General features: G+C 46.0%; 1 protein-coding gene across 3 annotated transcripts in view; it reads right to left on the reverse strand.

The window, feature by feature from the left end:
• LDLRAD3 (low density lipoprotein receptor class A domain containing 3) overlaps positions 1-23,522 on the reverse strand; it is a 274,323-nt gene extending 250,801 nt beyond the window's left edge. For 2 of the 3 annotated variants that reach the window (XM_043973189.1, XM_043973188.1), the window contains exon 1: positions 22,781-22,899. In XM_043973189.1, the coding sequence (XP_043829124.1) occupies positions 22,781-22,826 (46 nt within the window). In that variant the 5' untranslated portion in view covers positions 22,827-22,899. Of the gene's footprint in view, positions 1-22,780; positions 22,900-23,450 lie in introns of those variants that run through there. The other variant, XM_043973191.1, reaches the window with a different exon arrangement.
• Between the last annotated feature and the right edge of the window lie 261 nt (positions 23,523-23,783).

The raw sequence follows: 23,783 nt of genomic DNA on the forward strand, positions 1-23,783 counted from the left end.
GAAGTAGGTGGTAAGATACTGTTATCTCCATTTTAAAGAAAGAGAAAACTGAGGCTCAGAGAAGAACCAGCATGCCTGGGATGCAAGGACCTGAGCCAATCTAACACTTTCCACTACACAACCTTACCAAGAGACTTCCTAATTCAGCCAGTTGTGAGATAAAAAGCAAACTGTCAGACTGGCATTTTTGCTATCTTCCCCTAAGGTCTGGGACAGAACCCTTTACCTCAGTTTACCCCTTAGCAAAATAAGAAAAAAAAAGTGTACCTCTTGAGTTATTTGACATCCTTGAGAACATGAGACAGTATATAAGGGGGCAGTCTTAGAAATAAGGAAGAGCTGGATTCAAATCCTGACTCTGTCCTATACTAGCTGTGTGATCCTGAGGGACTCCAGCACCTCTCAGATCTGTAAAGCACAGATAATCACGGTGCTGACCTTTCAGGGCAGTTGTGAGGCTCAAACAAGATAACAGATGTAAAGTATCTTGCAAACCTATCCAAATGTTAGCTATTTGGGTGGGGTTTTTTGTTTGTTTATTTGTTTTGTTTTGTTTTGTTTTGGGGGTGGGCATTCCCTCCAGCAATGCAGATGGCACCAGAGCTCAAATCAAAGGATCTAGGTTCAGATCTGAGTTAGTATCTGTGTCACTTTGTCTAAGTCGCTTGCCCTGTAGGGACCTCAGTTTCCTCACTTGTAAAACAAGGGGATTGGATTCAATTTCTTAAATCTCTTTCACCTGTATGCCCATGACAAAAGACCTGTAATTTATGATCGTGGAAAGTGAATGGGAAAGGGGTGGGAGGAAGAGTTGTGACTTGCCCATCCATGATCACAAAACTTCTTGGTATCAGACATGGGATTCAGACAAAGTCCCTCCTAATTCTAGGACTTGATGTACTTCCCATTATACGAAGGCACGACCCCTACAGAAGTCAAGTTAAATAACTTGTTTGCCGTCACAGAATAGAGCCTTTACCCAGGGATATTGGCACAAAATAGAGCCTTAACCAGGGGATGCTGGATGATAAAAACATCCTCTTCTCAATCAGAACCATTTTCAGTCTTTCCATTGGGTTCACATCTTGCCTTCTTTTACAACCAAGTCAGCCGAATGGGGTCACAAGTTATCACAAATGAGCCAGGAGTACAGCAACACCACCAATCACCACCATCACCAAATATAACGAGGTCTACAAAGTGCTTGACATGTTAACTCATTTGATCCTTACAACCACCCTGTAGGATAGGGGCTATTATTAGCCCTCTTTTACAGAGAAGGAAACTGAGACTAGCAGATGTTAGATGATTTGCCAGACATCATTCAGTGTGACAGACGGACTTCATTGGTCCCAGTGCCCAACCTGATCTCAAAGTTGCCCTTCTCTATTCATTAGTAGGGAAAGTTTCTTTAATTCCCCACAGTTTTGCTTCACAAACAATTCTGTCAGTTGCTTCCTAGTCCTCCACCCCAAGGCCCAGAGGAGGACAGGTGTGCAGTAGGTCCCCCTGAGAGCTCAATGTCAGCTAGACACCCCGAGGAATTGGTCTGTCCTATCATACTACTGGAGAGATGACTGAGTTCAGGGATAATTAGTACAAACGGCACACAGATTTCCTTAGGTCATCAGTAGGGATAGCAATGGAGTTGTGTCAAAAGTGATGAATTTATACTATTCCCAAATTTGGGTGATCTAGACAATCTAAGGAACTCCTGATGTGGTTACTCCCTCCGCCAATACAGATAAGCAGCTCCTTTATAACTTATAATTTCAGAAATAATTGCTTGGGAGCACTGAGGGGTAAAGTAATATGCTCAAATTAAAACCAAATTCGGACTTGAATCTGGATCTTCCTGACCCCACGATTCTGCATAAGATTCACTCTCATTGCCTTTTGTCTTCATGATAAGCACACAATCCTATTTCCAGCCCAAAAGGAAGACAACGCCCTGTCCTGCCTGCCCATCTCTGACAGGCTCCTGATCATCTTAATCAAGTCGAACTTGGAAATTTCCATTCTGGAGAAGAGACTTGGTGACTGTGAGGGCCATCTGGGACTTCGACTCATTTCTTTTCTTTTCTTTCTTTCTTTCTTTTTTTTTTTTGGTGAGGCAATTGGGGTTAAGTGACTTGCCCAGGGTCACACAGCTAGTAAGTGTTAAGTGTCTGAAGCCGAATTTGAACTCAGGTCCTCCTGAATCTAGGGTGCCACCTAGCTGTCCTTTTGGGCTCATTTCTTAATCACATCCAATGGGTCTGATGACTTCTGGAGGTCACAGACGCTATTCAAGGCTGAAGCTCAAGCCCATACCTCAGTAATGCCATCAGGGGCGACAGCACACGTCTGGTATTCCCAAAGCCACCTCCACTGGCTTCACAATGAAGGGAAGAGATTTCTAAGGCAAGGGTGCCAAACGTTGTCAGCGCGCCACCAAGTCAATCTCATCCTCCCCAGGGGATGTCTGCCACCGTGGGTCCTAAATTCATCTCCCTATCAGTTACTTACACGTTTCAAGTTCCTGCAGGGCTCTGTTGCCCAGAGTCTATGGCAGAGCAAGCTGAGAAGCTTCCCTCCCCTTCCCCCCCTTTGGTGGGTGGTGGCATCCCAGCCTTCAGACAACCCTGGGTTTAACAGTGAACTCTTTGTCCAGCAAGATCTCCATCCCACTTGATCACCAGCTGATGCATCCCCCCCTTTTTTTTTTCCTCCCAGAAGCCAACATGACTCTTAGAGTAGGACCTTGAAAGATTCTAGGAGCTTAAAAACCCGAGGCTCACCCCTGTCTTAACAGCTATCTTGTTCTAATAGATAGGGGATCTTAACCTGCGGTTCCTGAACTTTTTTTTTTAATTATAATTTTGATGACTGTAATTCAATATAATCAGGTTCTTCTGTAATAATACATTTCTTATTATCTACATTAAAATTTATTCTGAGAAAGAACCCATAGATTTCAACTTATTGCCAATTTCACGTTTGCCATGGCTGAAAAAAAAGTTCAAAATCTCTGTTTTAGAAAGCGAAACACCCTGAGGCTAGCAGATGTTTTCTATCTGGGGCTTAAATCAGAGCAAGCTGCCAAAGGCAAAGAAATGTTAAGTGATCTGGCCGGGGTCCTTTGGTTAGTAAAAATCAGACCCATGATTTGAACACAGAGCACTCTTCCCACTATGCTGGTTAACCTCTATGTAATCTGGGGTGAGGGGTGGTGGGGGTGAAGATGAACAGCCTTATGTTTTTATATCATTTTAAGCTTTACACATCAAACAGGCAATATGGTTCTGTGGAAAGACAGCTAGGCTGCTGGGTTTGGAATCAGGGGACTTCAGATTCCGGCTTTGTAAAATAAGTGGGGTGGGGTGGGGTGAGGACGGACTAGGTGACTTCTGAGGTCCCTTCTTGTCCTAAATCTATGGTGTCAACATCACTTTTCTCATAATACTCATGGAGTATTCCCATTTTACAGATGAGAAAACTGAGGTTCAGAGATATTCAAGGACATGCCTACAGTCACTCAAATAAGCATCAGGGCACCCCTTTCCCACCCCACCCCCAGATTACATAGAGGCAATTCAGCATAATGGGAAGCTATCTGATGCAGTGGATACAGCACTGGGCTTGGAATCAGAAACACTTGTCTTAATGAGTTCAAATCTGGCCTCAGACATTTCCTAACTGTGTGACCCTGGACAAGTCACTTAACTTTGCCTCAGTTTCCTTATTTGTCAAATGGGCTGGAGAAGGAAAGGGCAAAATACTCCAGTATCTTTGCCAAGAAAACATCAAATGGGGTCAGAAAGATCAGGACACAACTGAAAAAACTCAACAGCAACAAAATCATATTCCCCCTAAGTCTTCTTTTCAGGGTTAAACATTCCGGTTCCTTCAATTGATCCTCACGTGGCATGGAATCAAAGACCCTTCAAAGAATCACAGAAGTTATCATTGAACGGGGGCGTTGGTGGTCACTGAACCTAGACTGTTTATAGGGGGCGGAGTTGATCAGAAGACCCTCGGATCCGCTCAGTGACATTTCAAGGCACGGACCTCCTAGCCTGACCGCCTTCATTGCCTCCTCTAGACACTCCCCAGCCTCTCAATGTCTTTCCTGAATTGTGGCACCCAGAAGTCAACTCAGAATTCCAGATGAGCTCTGGGAGAGTGGGGAGGGGAAGGTAGGACAATCGCCTCCTAGTTTGAGATATCACTGCCTCCCTTAAGGATGCGCAAGATCAAATTCCAGTTTTTGGCTGCCAAACTGATCTCATGTTTCTGAGACACAAATACCCAACTACTGAATCTTGATTTGTACCCACATGAGGCATAATCAGTTAGGTCTAATGTATCTGCTGCTAAAGTCTAGTCGTGGGTAATGCATTTCATAGGTCCCTAAAGACAATCTATCTAGCAAGGCTTTCTGAATCTGGTGGAATTTCAGCAGCTCTGTTCCCGGAATAGATGAAGACCAGTGGTTTAGAAGCAATAGTAAAGGCAAAACCCAATGTGCTGCTTTTAGCAAATGGGTGGGGGGAGGGGGAGTGGGGAGAGGAGAGAAGGATGGAGAGAGAGGGAGGGAGGGAGGGGAGGGGAGAAAGAAAGAGGGGGAGGGAGGGAGAGAGAGGGAGAGAGAGAGGGGGAGAGGGAGGGAGAGAGTATTTACAGGGAATTTACTATATACCATTTGTTTAATTTATTGGAAACAAGCTGAGATGAAGGAGTAAAATATTCTAAATTTGCTTATACTTGGGAAATGAGATGCAGACATGGCATAGTAAATAACAACCTTCTCAGAGTTGGGAAGACCTGGGTTAAAATTGAGCCTCTGGGGAAAACTGGTGGTGTGCCCCTGGAGAAGACACAACCTCTCAATGTTCTAAGACTAAGTTGCAGAGCAGGGGCTGATGTGAACTGGTTAAAGGAATTTCCTCAACAGTAATTCTCAATACCAATGAAATCACATGTCCAGAGGAGAGAGAGACAGAGAGAGACACACACAGAAACACAGAGAGAAACAGAGACAGAAATAGAAAAACAGAGAGACAGTGAGAAATACAGACAGACAGAGAGAGAGGAGAAACAGAGAGAGACATACAGAGAGACACAAAGACAGAGAGAGAGAGAGAGAGACAGAAACAGAGACAGAGAGAGACCCAGATTCAAATCTGGTATCTGGTGCTTTCTAACTGGGACTGAAATGAATCAGTGAACTTTGAGCTTTGAGCCTTTTTATCTGTCAAAAGGGGAGGAGAGTAACTGTTTAACTGTCCCTCATGTGCTTGTTATGCAGTTCAAATGAGAGGATGCAAAGGACTTTATATCCACTATCATTATTAACATGACTCCTTGACAGAGGGGCAGGAGAGGAGGTGAATTTTTTTTAAAAATGTTAGAATGTGGTGGGAAAATTCAGGAAACAGCCCATCTTTTTTCTTTTCCTCAAAGTGGCTTAAAAAGAATGTCTCCCAAGACACAAAGAAGAGTTTTTAGTTTGCTGGGGGTGGGGTGGAATGGAGGGTAGGAAGAGGGAGGGTGAGGATCAATGGAAAGAACCAGAATGTTTAACTTTGAAAAGAGAAGACAGGAGGGGGGGGGGGGAGATATTATGATTTTGTTGTTGTTAAGTCATTTCAGTCACGTCCTGCTCTTTGGGACCCCATTTGAGGTCTTCTTGGCAAAAGATACTGGAGTGTTTTGCCCTTTCCTTCTCCAGCCCATTTGACAGATAAGGAAATTGAGGCAAAGTCCAAAATGGCCTCTATGACTGGAATGTCCTCCCCTCTTGTTTCTACTTCTTGAAGTCCTCATATTTAAGACTGTGCTTCCACTTCTCTTATACATATATTGCATCTACAGGGTTGTTTTTATGTTGCTGCCACCATCAGAATGTGAGTCCCTAGAGGGTAAGGACTGTTTTTGTCTTTCTTTGTACCCTTAGAAGCTTAGCACACTGCCCGGTACAAAGTAGGTACTTAATAAATGTTTGTTGATTGACCCAAAAAAGTTAAACAAGTCTATAGTGGGGGTCCTAAAGGCTCGCTTAAGCCAGCTTTAAAACTGCACTAAGACTTTTGGTACAGGCTGCATATGCTTTGTCTTTCCTTACATACATGTACATGAAGAATACAAACTTTGATTATAGGATGATGGATCTAAAGCTGTAGGGGTCTTTAGAGGTCATCTAGTACCATCCCTTTATTTTATAAATGAGGAAACTGAGGCTCAAGGATGGTGACTTGCCCCAATGTCTCACAAGGAGTGAGCATCAGAAACAGGATTTGAATCCAAGTTCTCTGACTCCAGAATTGGCGTTCTTGGTTTTATCTTGGCATGTCAAACACCATGTCTTCCACACTGTAAGTATTTAATAACAGGACAGACAATCATAGATTTAGAGTTGGATCTGACCTCTGAGGGCAGCTAGTCCAACCCCTCATCTAGCAAAGAAGGAACACTGGGCCTAGAGAGGTTAAATGACTTGGCCAAATCAAAGGTAATGAGAGGCACATGGAAGGTTGGAACCAAGGGCCTCTGACCCCAAGGCCAGGACTCTAATCACTATACCACAGTCTCAAATTTTCAGAATCGAATTACCCACTCAGGGCTTCCCATATCCAAATATAACACAAATGACGTGGCATTATGAACAAATCTTAAAGAGATATTTATACATTGCTCAACTTCCATCCTGCATAGGACACTATAATGTAAGCATTGCTACATTTCACTTTTCCATCTTCCTTCCATGCCCAGAGCCAGTTAGATTCCTCTAGACTCTGCAGTCCCCGTTTCCCCTCCCAAACCTGGCGAGTCTTCAGGTGACCAAGCAGCAGAGAGCAGGTGTATTCTCCATTAAAGGGAACTCACTAGACACCCTGTCAGGTCTTCCCAAAGCCTTGGACTTCCTGAGTAGGCTTGGAGGCTTCCAGTTGCCAAACAGGTTTGACCACCTGAAAATATGGCAGGAAGACAAGTTCATTCCTCTCAAGGCCTCAGGCCAGCCTCAATGATGGGGTTGGACTGGATGCTCTCTACAATCGGGCCCTTCCTGCTCAAGGGCTGTGGTATTTAAGACTTTGTCAGTAAAGCTGAGCATCCCTCTTTCGGGCTCACCAAAGACAACATCATAAATCTCAGTTTCAGAATGAGGGGGAATGATGGGGGAAATAAATAAAATGGAATAACCCATGGGATTCAGAGAGGAGACGTTGTAGAGCATTGCATAAGCAACGTTCAATCTCCCACCTCCGTCCCTTTGCACAGACTTTCACTCAATGAGAGCAGTTCCCCATACGAGGCCTTTCCTGATTTCACCCATGTTGTTTGTGATCCCCCTTCTCACAAGCAAAGTCATGCATAGCTTGTTCTTTAATCATAAGACCTTTAAGGAAGAACCCAGGTCTAAGACCAGCATTCTAGGGGACTGCCCCTCTCAAAGCCTCCTCTTTGCCTAGAAAGTGAAGGGCTTGATTTCCTAAGATCAGCAAATCTCTCTAAGGTCCCCTCTAGTGCTAAATCCTGTAACCTTGGAGAAAGCATGGGGGGAGGGGTGGTAGAATTCCCCCCACACACACACACACATACCTGTTTTATTGCCCCTCAGGCTGTCACATCTGTGCCATTCACCCCTTGAGTTCTGATTTCTTCATCTACAAAATGGGGGTCTGTGGTTCCTGCCAAGTCTGAATCTGTGTTGCAAAGGTCCTATATAACCTCCCAAGCCAGTCCCAACCCTGAACAAGAATGTAATTTTTTGAGGGGAAAGACTGTTTCAGTTTTTTAGCCCCTAGCACGGGGCCTGGCATAAAGTGGGTACTTAATAAATGCTTATTACAGGGTCAGTCTTGGAGTGAGGAAGACATAGGTTCAAGGTTCAAGTCCTGCCTTTAGTAGCTATAGGCATTTGCCCCTGGGTAATTATCTATGGTTAAAAATGACAAGATTTGGGAACACAGGATCCAGACCCTGGGAATTCTCCACACTAAGGGTCCAGGGCAAAAAGAAATACCTGTGTGGTCTCATCATCATCATTATCATCACTGCATTTTAATGTTTGCAAAATGTTTTATATTAAATGATTAAGCCACTTGCTTCTTACCATCACCCTGCGGTAATAGGTGTTATTTATATGTCTGTTTCAAATGGGACGAAACTGAGGCCCAGAGAAAGGCTGTGACTTGGTGGTCAAGGGGAGAAAAAACCAACTGAGGCCAGTTCCTCCTGACTCAAAAACTCTATCCACTACATCACGAAATTCAAATTACTAATGAGATGTGTACAAAATGCAGTGGTAACCTTAGGCATGCTCTTCAAATGCCAGATGTCCGTATTTTTATTATGTGAGCTCAAAAAGTCCTTAGAGATCATCTAAGAAACTATTGTGTTCTCCAGCCCATCAAGGTATCAACATGTGCCCTGTATGTGAATTTTACCCTAAGAACCGCTGGGCCTTTCCATCGACCCTGCTGCCACATCTTCCTATATGTGTTGTGTCCTCTGACTAGAATATCAGCTCTTTGAAAGTAGAGACTGCCTCAATTTTCTGTCTGAATCCCTGCTACTTGGCAGAGAACTTGGCATACAGTGAGCGCTCAATAAATGTTCATTTTTCATTTCATCTATCTGGTTTGACCTTCTCATTTGCCAGAAGAATCATTTGACATTGAGAGAGATTAACTGGAGATCTCATGCAAGGTCACTGGCAGGGCTGGTCTTCTGGCTCCCAACCCAGTGCTCTCTCTATTTAAATTTATCTTTCACAATTCATCTTTAAGGAGGGGGGGGGTGTCACTACGGTGTGTCTTTTTTGGGGAGGAACCAGCTACAATGTATCTTTTAGGGACTCTCTATAAGGCATCTTTAAAGGCATCTGAAAGTTTTTTATAAGCTTGCACACATAGGGTAACTTTAAAGCATTAGCGGACTGGGGGAAATTGAGAATTTCTGGAGAGAAGAAAAAGAGAAGTTTTAGAACCAACTTATCCCTGGTATTGGAGCATTTCCCCACCACCTGCATCGTTGCCTATAGATAGACAGATGATTGATAGATATAGGTATCTATCTATATCTATATCCATACCCATATCTGTATCTATGGAAATTCTTCCTATAGGAGTAAAGCAGTCTGGGGTGGGGAAAGGAGCAGGGAAAGAGGGGGAACAAGGGGGGAATGAAGTGATAGGGGAGAGGGGAAGAGGTGGGGGAGGGAAAGGAAGAGAAGGGGGAGAAGGGGAAGAGATGGGGAGGAGGAGAAAAGATGGGGAGGGAAAGGTAAGAGATGACAAAGACAAAGAAGAAATGAGCAGAAAGGATGAGAAGGGAAGAAATGACAGGAGGGGAGGGGAAGCCAGGAAGAACAACAGGAGCTCTGTAGAGTGGTGAAAAGGAGAATGTTCCAGGCTAAGGTTCCACCCCCAAGTTACCCAGTGAAGCCTAGGGGCAGAGCAACCCACGTGAGCTAACTAGATAGGTTTTTCGTTTATTGCCTTCCCCTGCTGCCCCCTCCCCACCCTTCCACTGCCACTGCTGGAAAGCTAGGGATTTGTTGGTGAGCATTATGGATTTTAAGAGGGGGCTGGTGTATCTCAGAACACTCACGTTTTGACTATACCTAGATGTGCCTATTGTCTCCCCCATTTAAAAGTAAACTCCTTGAGGGCAGGGATTGATTTGCTTTTTGCCTTTCTACCTCAGCAGAGTAGTGTAGGGCCTGGTACGCAGGTTAGTTAGTTTGTTTGTTTGTTTTGCGGGTCAAAGTGACTTGCCCAGGGTCACACAGCTAATAAGTGTCAAGTGTCTGAGGCCAGATTTAAACTCAGGTCCTCCTGAATCTAGGGCTGGTGGTTTATCCACTGCACCACCTAGCTGCCCCAGTACGTATTTAATGGATGTTTGTTGATTATTTGACATCGTATCTGCCATGGGAAGGACCATATGGAGAAACCTCATCCGCCAAATATCATCCAGACCCCTGCTGCTCCTGCCTCCCTCTCCCTACCAGGATCACTGGCCATCAAGACCTGAGCTCCCAGATACCCTGCTCCATCCCCTCAAGACAGGGCCCCAGCCCAGAGGGGAGATGCCCCAATTACATGGTATCTCCCCCTCTGCCCTTCATGTCCAGTCAGTCCAGACTCCAGAGAATGCTTCATGGACTCCATCTGCCAGGACTCCAGGGCCCAGCCAGCTGGGCATCCTGCCATCTGCCCCGCCACCTGGTAGCCATCCCCACCTCCTGCCCCCTCTTCAGTTCCTCCTTAGGGAACAAAAATGCAATCGTCATTGCCCATTGCTACGAGAAAGGGCTTTAACAATCTACTGCCCCACCTATCCTTCCACTTAGAACCCCCATGACTTCCAAGGCCAGAGCTTCCTTCCTGGGCTAGCACTCCCTCTCCCCTTGGGCGTGGGCTTACTATGGTGGGGCTTAAGCTGGCATCCGAGGAACTCAATAGATTTCTGGTGGGGGGAGGTCCATGATCATAGTTGGAGGGTGGGTGGGAGGAATGACATCTTTATTTTCACTAACCTCTGTGCGAAATTTAGCATCTCCTTCAATTACTTTTATAAAAAAAAAAACCTTCTGAGAAGAGCTCCACCGGCTTCCCCCAAATACCAAAGGGTTCCACAACAGAAGAAAGCTTAAGAACTCCTTCCCGAGGGTTTTGTGTTGGAATTCCCAGCCCCTGGCTCAACATGGAGCACATAGAACATATTCACTCCCATCCGCTGATTGGTTGAGTTAGGGTGCTTCTAAGAGTCTGAGTTTTCTATCAAATCTGCCCAGGCCACTGAGGACCACTGCAGAATTTCAGGGCTGGAAGAGGCCGCAGAAGCCAAGGAAATCCCCAGGATAGGTCCGTCAACAAGCATTTATGAAGCGTCTACTGCATACCAGCTGCTACACTAAGTGCTGGACATACAAAGAAAAAACAAAAACAATCCCTGCCTTTGGAGAGGTGGCATGTACATGAATAGGGGTGTGTGTGTGTATACACAGACACACACACACTTTATATAAGCATATAATATATATGTATACACATACAGACACACACACTTTATATAAGCATATTATATATGTATAAACATACAGACACACACTTTATATAAACATATAATATATATGTATACACATACATACACATTTTATATAAACACATAATATATGTGTACGCACATACACACACTTTATATATATAGACACATACATAAACACACATATTTATACACATGTATACAAATATATACGCACACATATACATACATATACACACATTTTATATCTATATACATACACATGTAAACACACATTTTATATAGACATATGGACATGCATATATACATACACACACATGCATGCATGCATACACACATACACGATGCATAGAGAATAGCTGTAGGGGAAGCTTAAGAGAGGAAGGCTTTAGAAGTCGAGGGCACAGGGAGAGGCCTCCTGCTGAGAAGTGGCATGAGTCCCAAAGGATGCCAGGGGGCCATGCCAAGGAATGGGGGACAGCCTGGGCGGAGGCAGAAAGATGGTCGTGGAGTTTCCTGGCAGAGAGAAAGCCCCCAGGCCAGGGGCTTGGCCTGAGTGAAGAAGGGAGAGCCGCCCAATGCTGCTTAGGGGACAGGCTTTGATGGTCGGGACTGTTTTGTTACTGGAAGCCTCAATTTGCCTTTCTGCAACTGCCATTCACTTCCCCCAGTTCTATGCTCTTGGGTCAAGAGCAGCGTAAACAGGCAGATATTTAACAGACTGTTCAATTCCCTAGTCCACGTTTTCAAGGCTGGATCAGGGTGTAGAGCATCATTTATAGAATCACAGATCACCAGTGTCTATTCGGAAGGGACCTTAGTTTTCCAAACCAACCCCCCCTCATTTTATACTCTTAGTTGTCACCTACTTGTTTTCAGTGGGGTCTGACTCTTGACCCCATTTGGGGTTTTCTTGGCAAGGATACTGGAGTAGTTTGCCATTTCCTTCTCCAGTTCATTTTATAGATGAGGAAACTGAGGCAAACAGGGTATAGTGACTTGCCCAGGGTCACACAGCTGAGACCAGATTTGAATTCAGAAAGATGAATCTTCTGATTCCAGGCCTGGTGCTCTGTGCACTGTGGCACCACAGAGCTGCTACCTCATTCTACACGTGAAAAAAATCTCAAGGGCATTGAAGGAAAATGACTTCTTCAAGTCCTCATAGATAGCCATCAGTAGCGCCAGAATTCAAACCCAGATCATTGCGATGAATCCTGTGCTGTCCTATACCAAAGGCCCTCATAGTCTAAGCAGCATCTAAAGCTAAAACAGAAAGGGACTTTATAGATCACCTGGATCAACTTCCTCATTTTACAAACAAGAACACTGAGACTCAGAAAAAGGGGCTCATCTTAGGACGTCCTGGGAATTAGTTGTGGTAGGGGATGGGAAAAAGACTTTGAAAAGAAACCTGGCCCAGACTGACACCTTCCCTTTCCATATTAAGCCCTCCTTGATCTAAGCCCACCTTGCAACAGCCTTGGAGAAGTAGAAAGAATCCCGGCTTCAGAGTCACAAGAACAGGGTTCAAATCCCACCTTTGATAACTACTTACTACCCATGTGACCTAGAGTAGTAGGGCCTTGCTGGCTTCAGTTTTCTCATCTATAAAATGGTGCAGGGAATGACCTCTGAATCACTCCCAGCTCTCAGCCCATGATCAATTCTTCAAAGACCTGATGATCTACCTGTTTCAAATAAATATTTTCCATTCTTTTTTCTTTTTTTTTTTCACTGAACACTTCCCCTAGTCACTGAAATCCCTTATACTGAGCCAGTGACATTCAGCATGGAGTGACTATTCTGACAAACAAATGCTTAATGTCCAAAAACCACTGATTCATTTCCCCCATAAACACTTTCCAAGGGCAAGTGTGGTTCATTGGAGTAAAATCAGTGACAGCTTTGACTGTGATGAAAATGGAAGGAACCTTTGTACAAGCAGCTACTGTTTTCTCTTTCTTTCTCTCGGGCATCCACACAAACACCCCAGGGCCACCTTTTGGCAAAACCTCGGGGGCTGAAGGGCAGGGAAGCTAGCAAAAATACCTGGGTGACTAAGATGGCAAAATAAATGGATGTATTTTTGTACAAAACCAAATAAATACGCTGGTCATCAGAGCCTTCTCCTGTTTGCCAACATTTTCATTTGCCCGTAAGCTCTTCCCGGTCTAGTCACCATCTAATGAAAGGTTGTGTGGCACAGTGGAAAGGTCCCTAGACCTGGAATCAGAGCCCTTGGGTTCAAAGCCTGCCTCTGACACCCATTTCCTCAGAGAGGCAAAAGTCACTAAGTTTCTCTCAGCTTCAGTTTCCCCATTAGTAGCTGTTTGTTCATCACATTTGAGTGATGTCATGACTTGCACTGAATTAGATTTAAGTGAGGAAGGTTATCAGCCTCACTCTCTCCTCCAGAGCCATCTGGGTCCAGTGGCAAGATGTATATCAGGAAGACTGGAGATGGACCCGGATGTTTTAAGGCAGTTGGGGTTAAGTGAGTTGGCCAGGGTCACACAGCTAGTAAGTGTCTGAGGTGAGACTTGAACTCAGGCACTCTAGCCACTGTGCTACCTAGAAGAAACGGAAGACCAGAGTTCAAATCTAGCCTCTGATACTTCCCCATTAGTAAAGTGAGCATGTAGGACTACATCGTTTCTAAGGTCCCTCCAAACTTGAAATTCAGGGCTGGGATTTGTAGATCTTTAGAGTCCTATCACTTCCCAGAACAAGTTAGAGCACTGTTGACCACTGCTACCTGTACCTGAAAAGCTCCATTAAACATCATTCTAGGGGCAGTTAGGTGGCACAGTGGATAAAGCACTGACCTTGGATTCAGGAGGACGTGAGTTCAAATCCAGCCTCAGACACTTGACACTTGGTAGCTGTGTGGCCTTGGACAAGTCACTCAACCCTCATTGCCCCCCCCAAAAAAAAACCCACAACAAAAAAACCCCAAAAAACAACCTACATAATTCTAGGGTTCTGGCCTGTCATCCTGCTCAGGCATGAAGCATCACCAGGGGAATCTCTTAGCTACCTGCCCTCGGGTCCCAAGCTGGGGAAGCAGGGCTTCTGCAATCAGACTAAGTCTGACATGGGCGCCCAGGGCAAGTGAGGCAGATGACAAAGAAAATGGGAATCCATTTCTTGACAAGAGCCAGGATTGTGGGTTTCTGGTCACATTCAACAGGCTAGAAAACACAAACCTGGTAGAGTGGTTCAAAAGGCTGGGGCTTTCCTAGGGGCAAGAAAATTCTTGACATTTTTTTTCCCAAAGTTCATTCCTTTATGAAATCCCTGTGATATGTCCTAATAACTCCTCCGTGTTTTGTTGTTTCGGCTGCCCCTGTTTCTCGTAGGTGATGCAGAATTCTAATGACCAAGCACTTCCCTTCGTTACTTGCAGGAGGGAAGGAAACAGTGATTATCCTGTCTATTGGGGTTGCGGGATATTGGCACAGAGATTTCAAACTGGAAGGGACACCTGAGGACACAGGATTATGGGTTCAGAGCTGGAATCAATCAATCAAAAGGAACTTATTAAGCACTTACTCTATGTCAGGTACTGTGTTCAGCCCCAGGCATACAAAGATTGGGGGGGGGGGGGGAGTCTCTGCCCTTAAGATTCTTACAGTCTAATGGGGAAAACAACCTCTTACTTAGAGGAGATATACACACATGTATATGTATGTATAAGTATACACATGGGTATGGCTAGATATACACATATATACATGTATGTAGATGTATGTATATGCACATGTGCATTTATAAGTATATATACCTATGTTCTTATATATGTGTGTATATATACAGCAGGGGGGGGGCTGGGAAAGGAAGGGAATTTAGAGACCATTTACTCATCTGTCCCCTAGCTTCTTAAATTGTGGGTCTCAACCCCATATGGGCATCACATAACTGAATGTTGGGGGCAACAGTATAAGGTTATGTATACCTTTTTATATACCTATATAAAAATTCTTAGGAGAAAAGGGGTCGTAAGTGGAAAAAGTATAAGAAGTCGTGAACTAGACTAAAGATCTCATTTTACAGTTGAGGAAACTGAGACCCTGAAGTTGTCACATGCTCCAATCACACAAGGAATAAATAACAGTCATGATTTGAACTTGAGCCCTCTTACTTTAAACCCGAGTCTTTCCACTGCAGTTTTGCTGAACTAACTGCCCCCTCCCTATTTAAATTCTTTGTTTGGAAAGCTGGCTCTTTGGGGGGAGGGGCAAGGGCACAGATTTAGAAAGGAAGATGACAAAAGACAGGCATACTTTTAAAAAGTTACTGTTATTGAGGCGAACTTCTGCTTGAAGAAAAAAAAAGAATCTGTCCTCTGTGACAGACTCCACTAATATCCAGTTTTTCTTGCTTTCTGTGAGCTTAAGTGATTGGCACTCGCCTTAAGAGAATGACAAAGGCCTGAGATGTGCCCTAAGCAGCTCCCTCCTCCATGTTCCCTTCCATGCATGGCTTCAGTGTGGTCCTAAAAGGGGTTGATTTTGGTGGGGGTGGGGTACTGTCCAAATGTTATGGATATACTTTTCAGAGAGAGAGACAGAGACACAGAGACATAGAGAGATGGAGATAGAAAGACAGAAAAAGAAGAGAAACAGAGACAGAAAGACAGAGTGAAAGGAGAGACAGAGACAGTGAAAACAATAGAGAAAGCGGAAAGAGAGAAAGGGGTCAGTCAAAGAGAGACAGACAAGACAGAAAGAGGAACAGATACAGATGGAGTAAGAGACAGACAGAGGGGGAAAGGGAGAGGAAGAAAGATTGAGAAATTGATTCTCCCACACGAGGTGGAAGCAGGAAGCACTCAACATCCTTATCTTCTGTTGTGTCTTGGATACAAATAACACACCTTTATCTTTTCAGTTCAAAGAAAAGCTCCTGCCCTCTTGCTTGGAGGTTGCCAGGTGGCCACTTCAAGGGCAGTCAGTCATTTATACCTCCAAGAGAAGTCAGAATCACAAGAACTCATTCTGGGCTGATGGGCCCCATCCGGAAGTGCACTGCATTTGTAGTCCAAGGCCCTGGGTTTGAATTCTGGCTTTACTACTTTCAACAATCTCCATGACCTTAGGCAAGTCACATCGCCTCTCTGGGCCTCAATTTCATCATTTGCAAAATGAGGGACTTGGGCTAAATGACCTTTTTTTGTCCCAGTCTGACTAAAGTCTGGGATCCTTTGACCTCAGAGGCCACCATGTCCAGCTAGTGTCTGGGCAACAATCCCCCCTGAAACAGCAAGTAATATGGGGCAACTAGGTGGCGCAGTGGATAGAGCACCAGCCCTGGAGTCAGGAGGACCTGAGTTCAAATCCGGCCTCAGACACTTAACACTTAATAGCTGTGTGACCCTAGGCAAGTCACTTAACCCCAATTGCCTCACCAAAAAACAAAACAAAACAAAACAAAAAAAACAGCAAGTAATAATTGGTCATTCAGCCTCTGTTGGAGATCTCCAATGATGAGGAACTCATTACCTGATGAAGCAGTCCATTAAACTTTTCAACAACTCCAATAATTATATATGCAATATACATATCATATATATATAAAACATTATAATTAATATCTTAATTAGGAAATGTTCCTCTGTTACATGGCTCTCTGTAACTTGGGCAAATTGCTTTCCTCCATTTACTCAGCTGTAAAATCTAGAATATGGCTAACAAAACAATATATCACTGGGTCATTATGAGTTTCCAATGAGTAATTTATGTTCTTCTTGCTCCTAGTTTTGTGCTCTAAGCTCAGGTAGGCAGGCCTGCTGTGCCCTGCCCTGGTCAGAACTTATCCAGGGAGTCATTACCAGACACTATATTTTGGGAAGGGCATCAGGTCAGAAGTTGAAGAATGCTCAGAGAAAGGTAACCAGGATAGTGAGAAGAATGGAGGAGGTCAAGTCTGGAAAAGGAGGAAACTGAGCATATGTAGCTGGAAAAGGAGGAAACTGAGCATATGTAGCTGGAAAAGGAGAAAGGCATTATTATATAGTCATCTTGAAGCAGGCAGAGAAGGGTTGAAGCTTGCTACCCTGGGCCTACGATGGCAGAAGCAGAGTCAAGGGCTGGAGACTGCAAAGAGGGAGGACGTATAGAAAAAAAAAATCTTCCTGAAAATTCAAACTGCCTAAAGGTGGAATGAGCTAGCCCAGGAATCACTGGGCTCTGCATCATCCTGATATCTTCAAACCATGCTGAGTGACCATTTGGCAAATGATATTTCCCAATTTGAGAACTGGTTAGGTCAGAACCTGGAGTCACAGGCCCTGAGTTGAAACCCTAGCTCAGTGACTCCCTATGTGATGTTAGGCAACCCCCTCCACCTCCCTGTGACTCAGTTGCCTTATCTGTAAAAGTGGAGTGGACCAGGATTGACTAGCCCACCTCTAAAGTCTCTCCCAGCCTGAAATCTATGGTTTGACCATCTTTACCTCTAAGGTCCCTTCCAAATCTGAGATCCTGCAATTCCTCCTCCCCTCGCCAGATCAAAGCAACGAAAACTGTGTTGAAAATGGAGCAAAGGAAGTTTGAATCTTGGCTCTGCCTCTTCCTCCCGACATCACCTAACTTTAATGAGTCCTACGGTCCCATTCCAAGAGGATTGGTCTGGATGGCCCCTAAGAACCCTTCCAGTGTGAAATCCTCTGACTGGTCTAAACTGTCCCTTCTTGTCCTCAAAGCTAAACATCTCTGCTTCCTAATATGGCTCGGCTTCTGGTACCATTCATTACCATCGAGGTCACTTACTAAGGCACATGCTCCAGTTTTCCAACATCCTTTCTAAAATGTGGTATGGTTCTTAGAACTGAAAAGAAAAAAAAAGAGAGGCAGCTAGGAGGCTCGGTGGATAAAGCACTGGCCCTGGATTCAGGAGGACCCGAGTTCAAATCCAGCCTTAGACACTTGACTCTTACTAGCTGTGTAACAATGGGCAAGTCACAGAGAGTCACTGCCCTGCAAAAACAAAACAAAAACAAAAACAAAAAACAAACTGAAAAGAACACTCCAATATGGCCTGGTCAGGGACGACTGAAGACCCTGTGACGGTCACCCTCCACCTCAAATGGCCTTGAGCGGGGGCTTATTTTGGAGATGACTATAGAACTGATTGCATTTCAAAGCTAAGCTGTGCTTTCACTGGCTTGGGGAACTCCTAGTGAGGAAAGTCCCTCTGCTAATGTATATTAACATTGGCTCAGATCGGTAGTAGATCTAATCTGTCACTTCTAGTAATATTAATAACAATAACGATAATACTAGCGGCTTATGTTTATATGACACTTTACATACGTTACTCACTGGAAGAGCACAATAATCCAGTGTTTTGTTTGATTGTTTTTTTCGGGGCAATGAGGGTTAAGTGACTTGCCCAAGGTAGTAAGTTTCTGTCAAGTGTCTGAGAACTCAAGTCCTCTTGAATTCAGGACCAGTACTTTGTAATATTGTTTTGTTAGCCATATTTTACATTTTACAGATGAGGAAACTGAGGAAAGCAATTTGTCCAAGGACATGACTTGTAAGTAGAAGGGAAGAGCTTTAATTCAAGGCCTCCGATTCCAAAGGTGTACAGATTCCACGATCAAAAAGTCAGAGACATTAGGAAAAAATGTGAACTCCGAAGCCAGAGGGTCCAGGTTCAAATCCTGACTTCCTATGAGACCATGGGCATGTTATTTCACCTTGGTGGCCTCAGTGTCTTCATCTCTAAAGCAGAAAAAAATATTCTCACATGCCTCTATCAGGTCCCTCCCAGCACTAAGACTATGATCTGACATCCAAAAATGAAGCTGTCCATGAACAACAGGATGAACAACCAAAGCCACCTAAAGCCACCTCTCCACCCGGGAAACATAATAAATACTAATTTAGACTCGGCCAAGGGTTGTTGTCAGAGTGAAGGGGAGGCCAAATTGTCCTTCTCATGTGCTGCCACCTCAGACACTGCATCACCATCCGGCTGTGCTCAGGCTTATATGACATCAGGTTAGTCTCCTATCAGAGACACCTGGAAGCTTGCCTGCTCAGAGCCTCTTGCACCAATAGTTTGCACCTGCAGCCAGCTGCCAACGGCAAATCTGAGGCCCAACCTGCACAGACACCATCAGCTGTGGTCCAGAGGGGCAATCTAGATGGAACAATGAAGTGCAGGTAGCAGCTTCTATCCTCTCTCTCCTTCCCTCCCTCTCTCTCTTCTTCCTCTCCCTCCTCTTCTTCTTTTTCTTCTTCTCCTTCCTCTTCTGCTTCATCTTTTCTGTGTCTGTTTCTCTCTCCTTCTCCCTCTCCATCCATGCCTCCCTTTCCCTCCTCCTCCTCCTCCTCCATCCTCTCTCTCTCTCTCTCTCTCCTCTCTCTCCCTGCCTCTCCCTGTCTCTCTCTCCCCGTGTGTCTCTCTCTCTCTCCATGTCTGTCTGTCTGTCTCTGTCTCTGTCTCTCTCTCCATGTCTGTCTGTCTGTCTCTGTCTCTCTCTCCCTCCCTCTCTCCCCCTCCTTTCCCCTTTCTGTGTTTCTCTGTCTCTCTACCCCACAAACGGAGAGCAACATAGCAGCATACGGTGAAAAAAGCTCGATCCTTAGATAGAGACGGGTCTTTGAGTCCCATGGAATGTCCTTTGTTTGAGTCTGCCATGCCCTTGGACATGCCACTTTACCAAGTAGAGCCTCAGTCTCCTTGTCTGTAGAATGGGGGGTAGCTTGTGCCCAGACCTTGGTCTACCTGGTGAGGAAATGCCCAGTACCTCAGTATGTTCATGGCTGATGACAAACTTACATCCACAGAGTTGCCTGGGGGCACCAAGAGGTAGTGCAGGGCCACATACACATATCTATGGCAAAGGCTACACTTGAACCTAGATGTCTTCCTGCCTACACAGCCAGAGATCTAAAAAACAGGTAAAGTATTCCTTAAACTGCCTGTGGCACAGGGTTGTTGGAGACCAAATGAGATGATGCACAGAGCTATGTAAATGGGAGCCGCTATTGTTAACATTGGGACCCTCACTGATGGGAGGCAATGGTGTGATGAAGAAGGAAGAAAGCTTAAGTTAGAGTCAAGACCTGGGTTTGAATCCTGCCTCTTCCATTACTGACTACTTTGTTAGGGAGGCAGTGTGGATCAATGGAAAGACCAACTGTCATTACAGGGAGAGAACCAAGGTTCAAATCCTGCCTCTGCCAACTACTATCTGTGGGGCCTTGGGCAAATGACTTCACATCTCTGGGCCTGTCTGCTCATCTGCAAAATGATCATGAGAGTGCCCTAGATGATCAAGCTGAATCACTTACTATGTCAAAATCTATGATCTTCCTCATCCGCTAAAATGAGTTTAGTAAGTTACACTACTCTTTTCAGACAGTTGGATGACCTCTGAAGTCCCTTCCAATTTTGAAATCCCGTGATCCTAAAATAGCCAGACTTCCCTACTTTAAGCCTCAGTTTCCTCATCTATCTCAGGGCAGCTGGGTGGCAAAGGGGCTAGAGAGCTGACCCTAGAATTATGAAGACCTGAGTTCAAATCCAGCCTCAGATATTTACTCTCTGTGTGACTCTGGGCAAGTCAATTCACCCTATTTGCCTCTGTTTCCTTATTTGTAAAATGACCTGGAGAAGGAAATGACAAAGCATTCCAGGATCTCTGCTAAGGAAAAAAAAAAAAGGGCTCACAAAGAAACAGACCGGGCTGAAATTCCATATCTTTAAAAGGAGGAATTGGGATTAGATTATCTCAAAAGTCCCTCCAGATTCTCTGTGTTACTAACCTGAGAGGCAAAATGGGATTTAGATTCCTGCTTATGAACAGACCCAAAGACTTAAGGCATGAACTGGTAAGAGACCTTTATCAAAGGGTACCCTTTTCCTATACTTTACTGACCCATGCTAACAGGCCACTTGGACATCTTAATGACACTGACATGTCAGATAAGGAGCACATTGTCTGGTTGCTAGTCAATGTCTATTTGATCAAAACTATTCTACAAAATAGCAGGCATGTTCCCTATTTATAAGCCCCTGAAGTTTCTCCAGCAAGTAAGTAGCTTTCTAAGTACAAGAGGGGCTTCAGCTCACAGGCAGGTGAGATGGCTAGCTGGGAATGAAAACAATTTCCACTCAATGGAAAAAACATATATTTGGATTTAGAATTAAGACTTACTTTTGGCCTCAGTTTCCTCAGCTTCGAAATGAGGAGGTTGGACTAGAATGGCCTCTAAGGTAACTCCCAGCTCTAGGGTTCTGATCCCCTCTAAGGAAAATTAATAACTCCTACCATCTCTTAGTGTAGGACCACGGGGCCTTGGCAGTATCTATGTGGTTTAAAGAGCCCTGAACTTGGGAGTCAGAAGAAATGGGTTTTATTCCAGGCTCTGCCACGCAACAAGTTATGCAATCTTGGGACAGTTATTGCCCTTCTCTGGGATGGTTTTCCTGTCAAATGAGGGGGTCAGCAGAGATCAGTTCTTAATCTAGGATTTTACACACACATATGTACATATGTGTGTGTGTGTATATATGCATTTGATAACTATTTCAATAACTAGTTCCTTTGGTAATCTTTATGTATTTTATTTTAGGTGTTTAAAAACCTTCTGAGAAGGGATTTGTCAGTTTCACCTCGAAGCCAAAGAGGTCCGGGACACACAACAAGGCAAGAACCCCTGGCTTAGGTGATCTCTGAGATGCCTTGCAGATCAGTGGGATATTTTGTGCAATTTCTCCAGCCCCCTCTTCTAACAATTTAGGAAAGTCGGTCCTCAGAAGTCTCTGGCGGCCCTAGCACTCCAAGTTTTATATTTATACTCCATGCAGCCCCCACCTCGAAAAGAAAACAAGCAAGCGATCAAGTTAATCATTCCAAAGTCTCCCGGACGGAAGCCAGGCTCTCTAATAACTAGGATCTACCTTTAGTAGCCCTCCATTGCCTGCCCAAGAGTTTAAAGGAAGCGAGATTCTTCATTTCTTTTGTGAATTAGAAAAATCACTACACAAAACCGTCGGGTTCTGCAAACACGCAATACACTTCGCGAAGGTGAGGACTTAGGAGAATTTTGATCAGTCCCAAGGTCCTAGTGGGGAAACTGAGGCCCAGGAAGAGTGCAAGCCACACCAAAGCCAGGAGAACCTTAAGCACACGGGCTTTGGGAGGTGATCGAAGGTCTCCCTGGAGGGACCTGGGCAGGAAGGACTTTTCTCCATCTCTGCCCACCCGGCCCCGGGCCATCTCCGGGCTGGAAGGCAGAGGGAGGGACACACACACACACACACACACACACACACACATATACACACACGAATACACAGAGGGCAGGGCGCGAGCTCCGCCCCGCCAGCGCACTTAGCCTCTCCTTTGCTCCGGCTACTTCCCGGCGCCCGTTCCGGAGGCACAATGACCCCCGCCTAGCTGCAGCCCCCCAGCCCCCGTGCCCACGCCACGGCCGCACACACTCACTCCCGCGTGCACACACGCGTGCATGCATGCCTGCGTGCGTGCGCCCAGGCCAGGAGAGCAGGAGGAGGAGGAGAAGGAGGAGGAGAAGAGGAGGGTCCGCCCTGTGCCCAGCAGCCCCGAGAGCGCAGCCGGGGAGGAAGGCAGGGGAGGAGAGAGGGAGGACGAGGCCGGGCTGGCCGGCTAGCGATCCCAGCCCCAGCCCGGCCGGCCCCAGCCCGCGCGGGCCGAGGAAGTTTACCTCGGCCCCCTCCCGCGGCCGCCCCCAGACTCACTCACCCCCGGCGCTGCTCAGCAGCAGGCACAGCGGTCCCAGCAGCCACATGGCGCGGCCGCCGCGGCTCCCGCTGCTCTTCGGCCGCCGCCGCCGCAGCCGCCTGCCCGCCGGCCTGCAGAGTCCCTGGCCCCGGCCCGGCCCGGCCGCCTCCTCCCCCTCCCCTCCCCTCCCCTCCCCTCCTCTCCCCTAGGCCCCGCCCCTCTAGTGCCCCGCCCACCGCGCGGCCCCGCCCCACCCCGCCTTCCTCTCTGCTCCCCAGCCCCGCCCCGCAAAGTTTAGTGGGAGCCTCGGAGCTGCTGCGGGCTGCACCCCTTTGCCATCACTCCCCCACGCTGGGCTCCCAGGAAGGAGGGGAGCCTTGGGGAGCGACGGGGAAAGGAGGGGAGCTGGGAAGCGTCGCACCCCAGTCTGGATGCTGTAGCTGCTGCTCTCCCTTCCTGGCGCCCTCCCTTCCCCAATGGCGCCCTGAGACTCCTTCCCTCGTCCTTTGTTCCCCTTCTCTCCCGTCTCTTTGCCCTCTCTGCCGCTTCTCGCTCTTTCCTCTCTTCCCCTTCTCTCTCTTCTTTCTCCTTTCCCTCTTAGGTTCCCTTCAGATTTATTCTATACACTTCCCTCTCCCCGCCCCACCTCCCTCCAGGTACCCCCCCAAAAAAAACAAACAAAAAAACCCACCTACCAACAACAACCCTACCCACACTTCCCAGTCTGCTCCGAAGCCTGCCCTGGACACTTCCAGTAAGAGTGGGAGCCCGGAATTCAATTAGCTGAATAAGCGTGGCGGGCCAGCTAGGTAAGACGCCAGGCTACCAGTTGGATGCAAGCAATCCACCCCTCCCCACCCTCGCCCACGTCTTCCTCGAGTTTGGAATGAGGAGAGCCCGAGTTTCCATAGAGGCCTTCCTAGGACCCCTGCCTTCCTGACTAGAATGGCCCAGGTGCCCGGTCCAACATCAGGTGTTTCCTGATCCCTGCCCCATTCTAGCCCAGGTGTTAGCGCTTTGCTTC

Source organism: Dromiciops gliroides, chromosome 6 (genome assembly GCF_019393635.1).
Source record: "Dromiciops gliroides isolate mDroGli1 chromosome 6, mDroGli1.pri, whole genome shotgun sequence".
In the NCBI taxonomy this organism is placed as follows: Eukaryota; Metazoa; Chordata; class Mammalia; order Microbiotheria; family Microbiotheriidae; genus Dromiciops; species Dromiciops gliroides.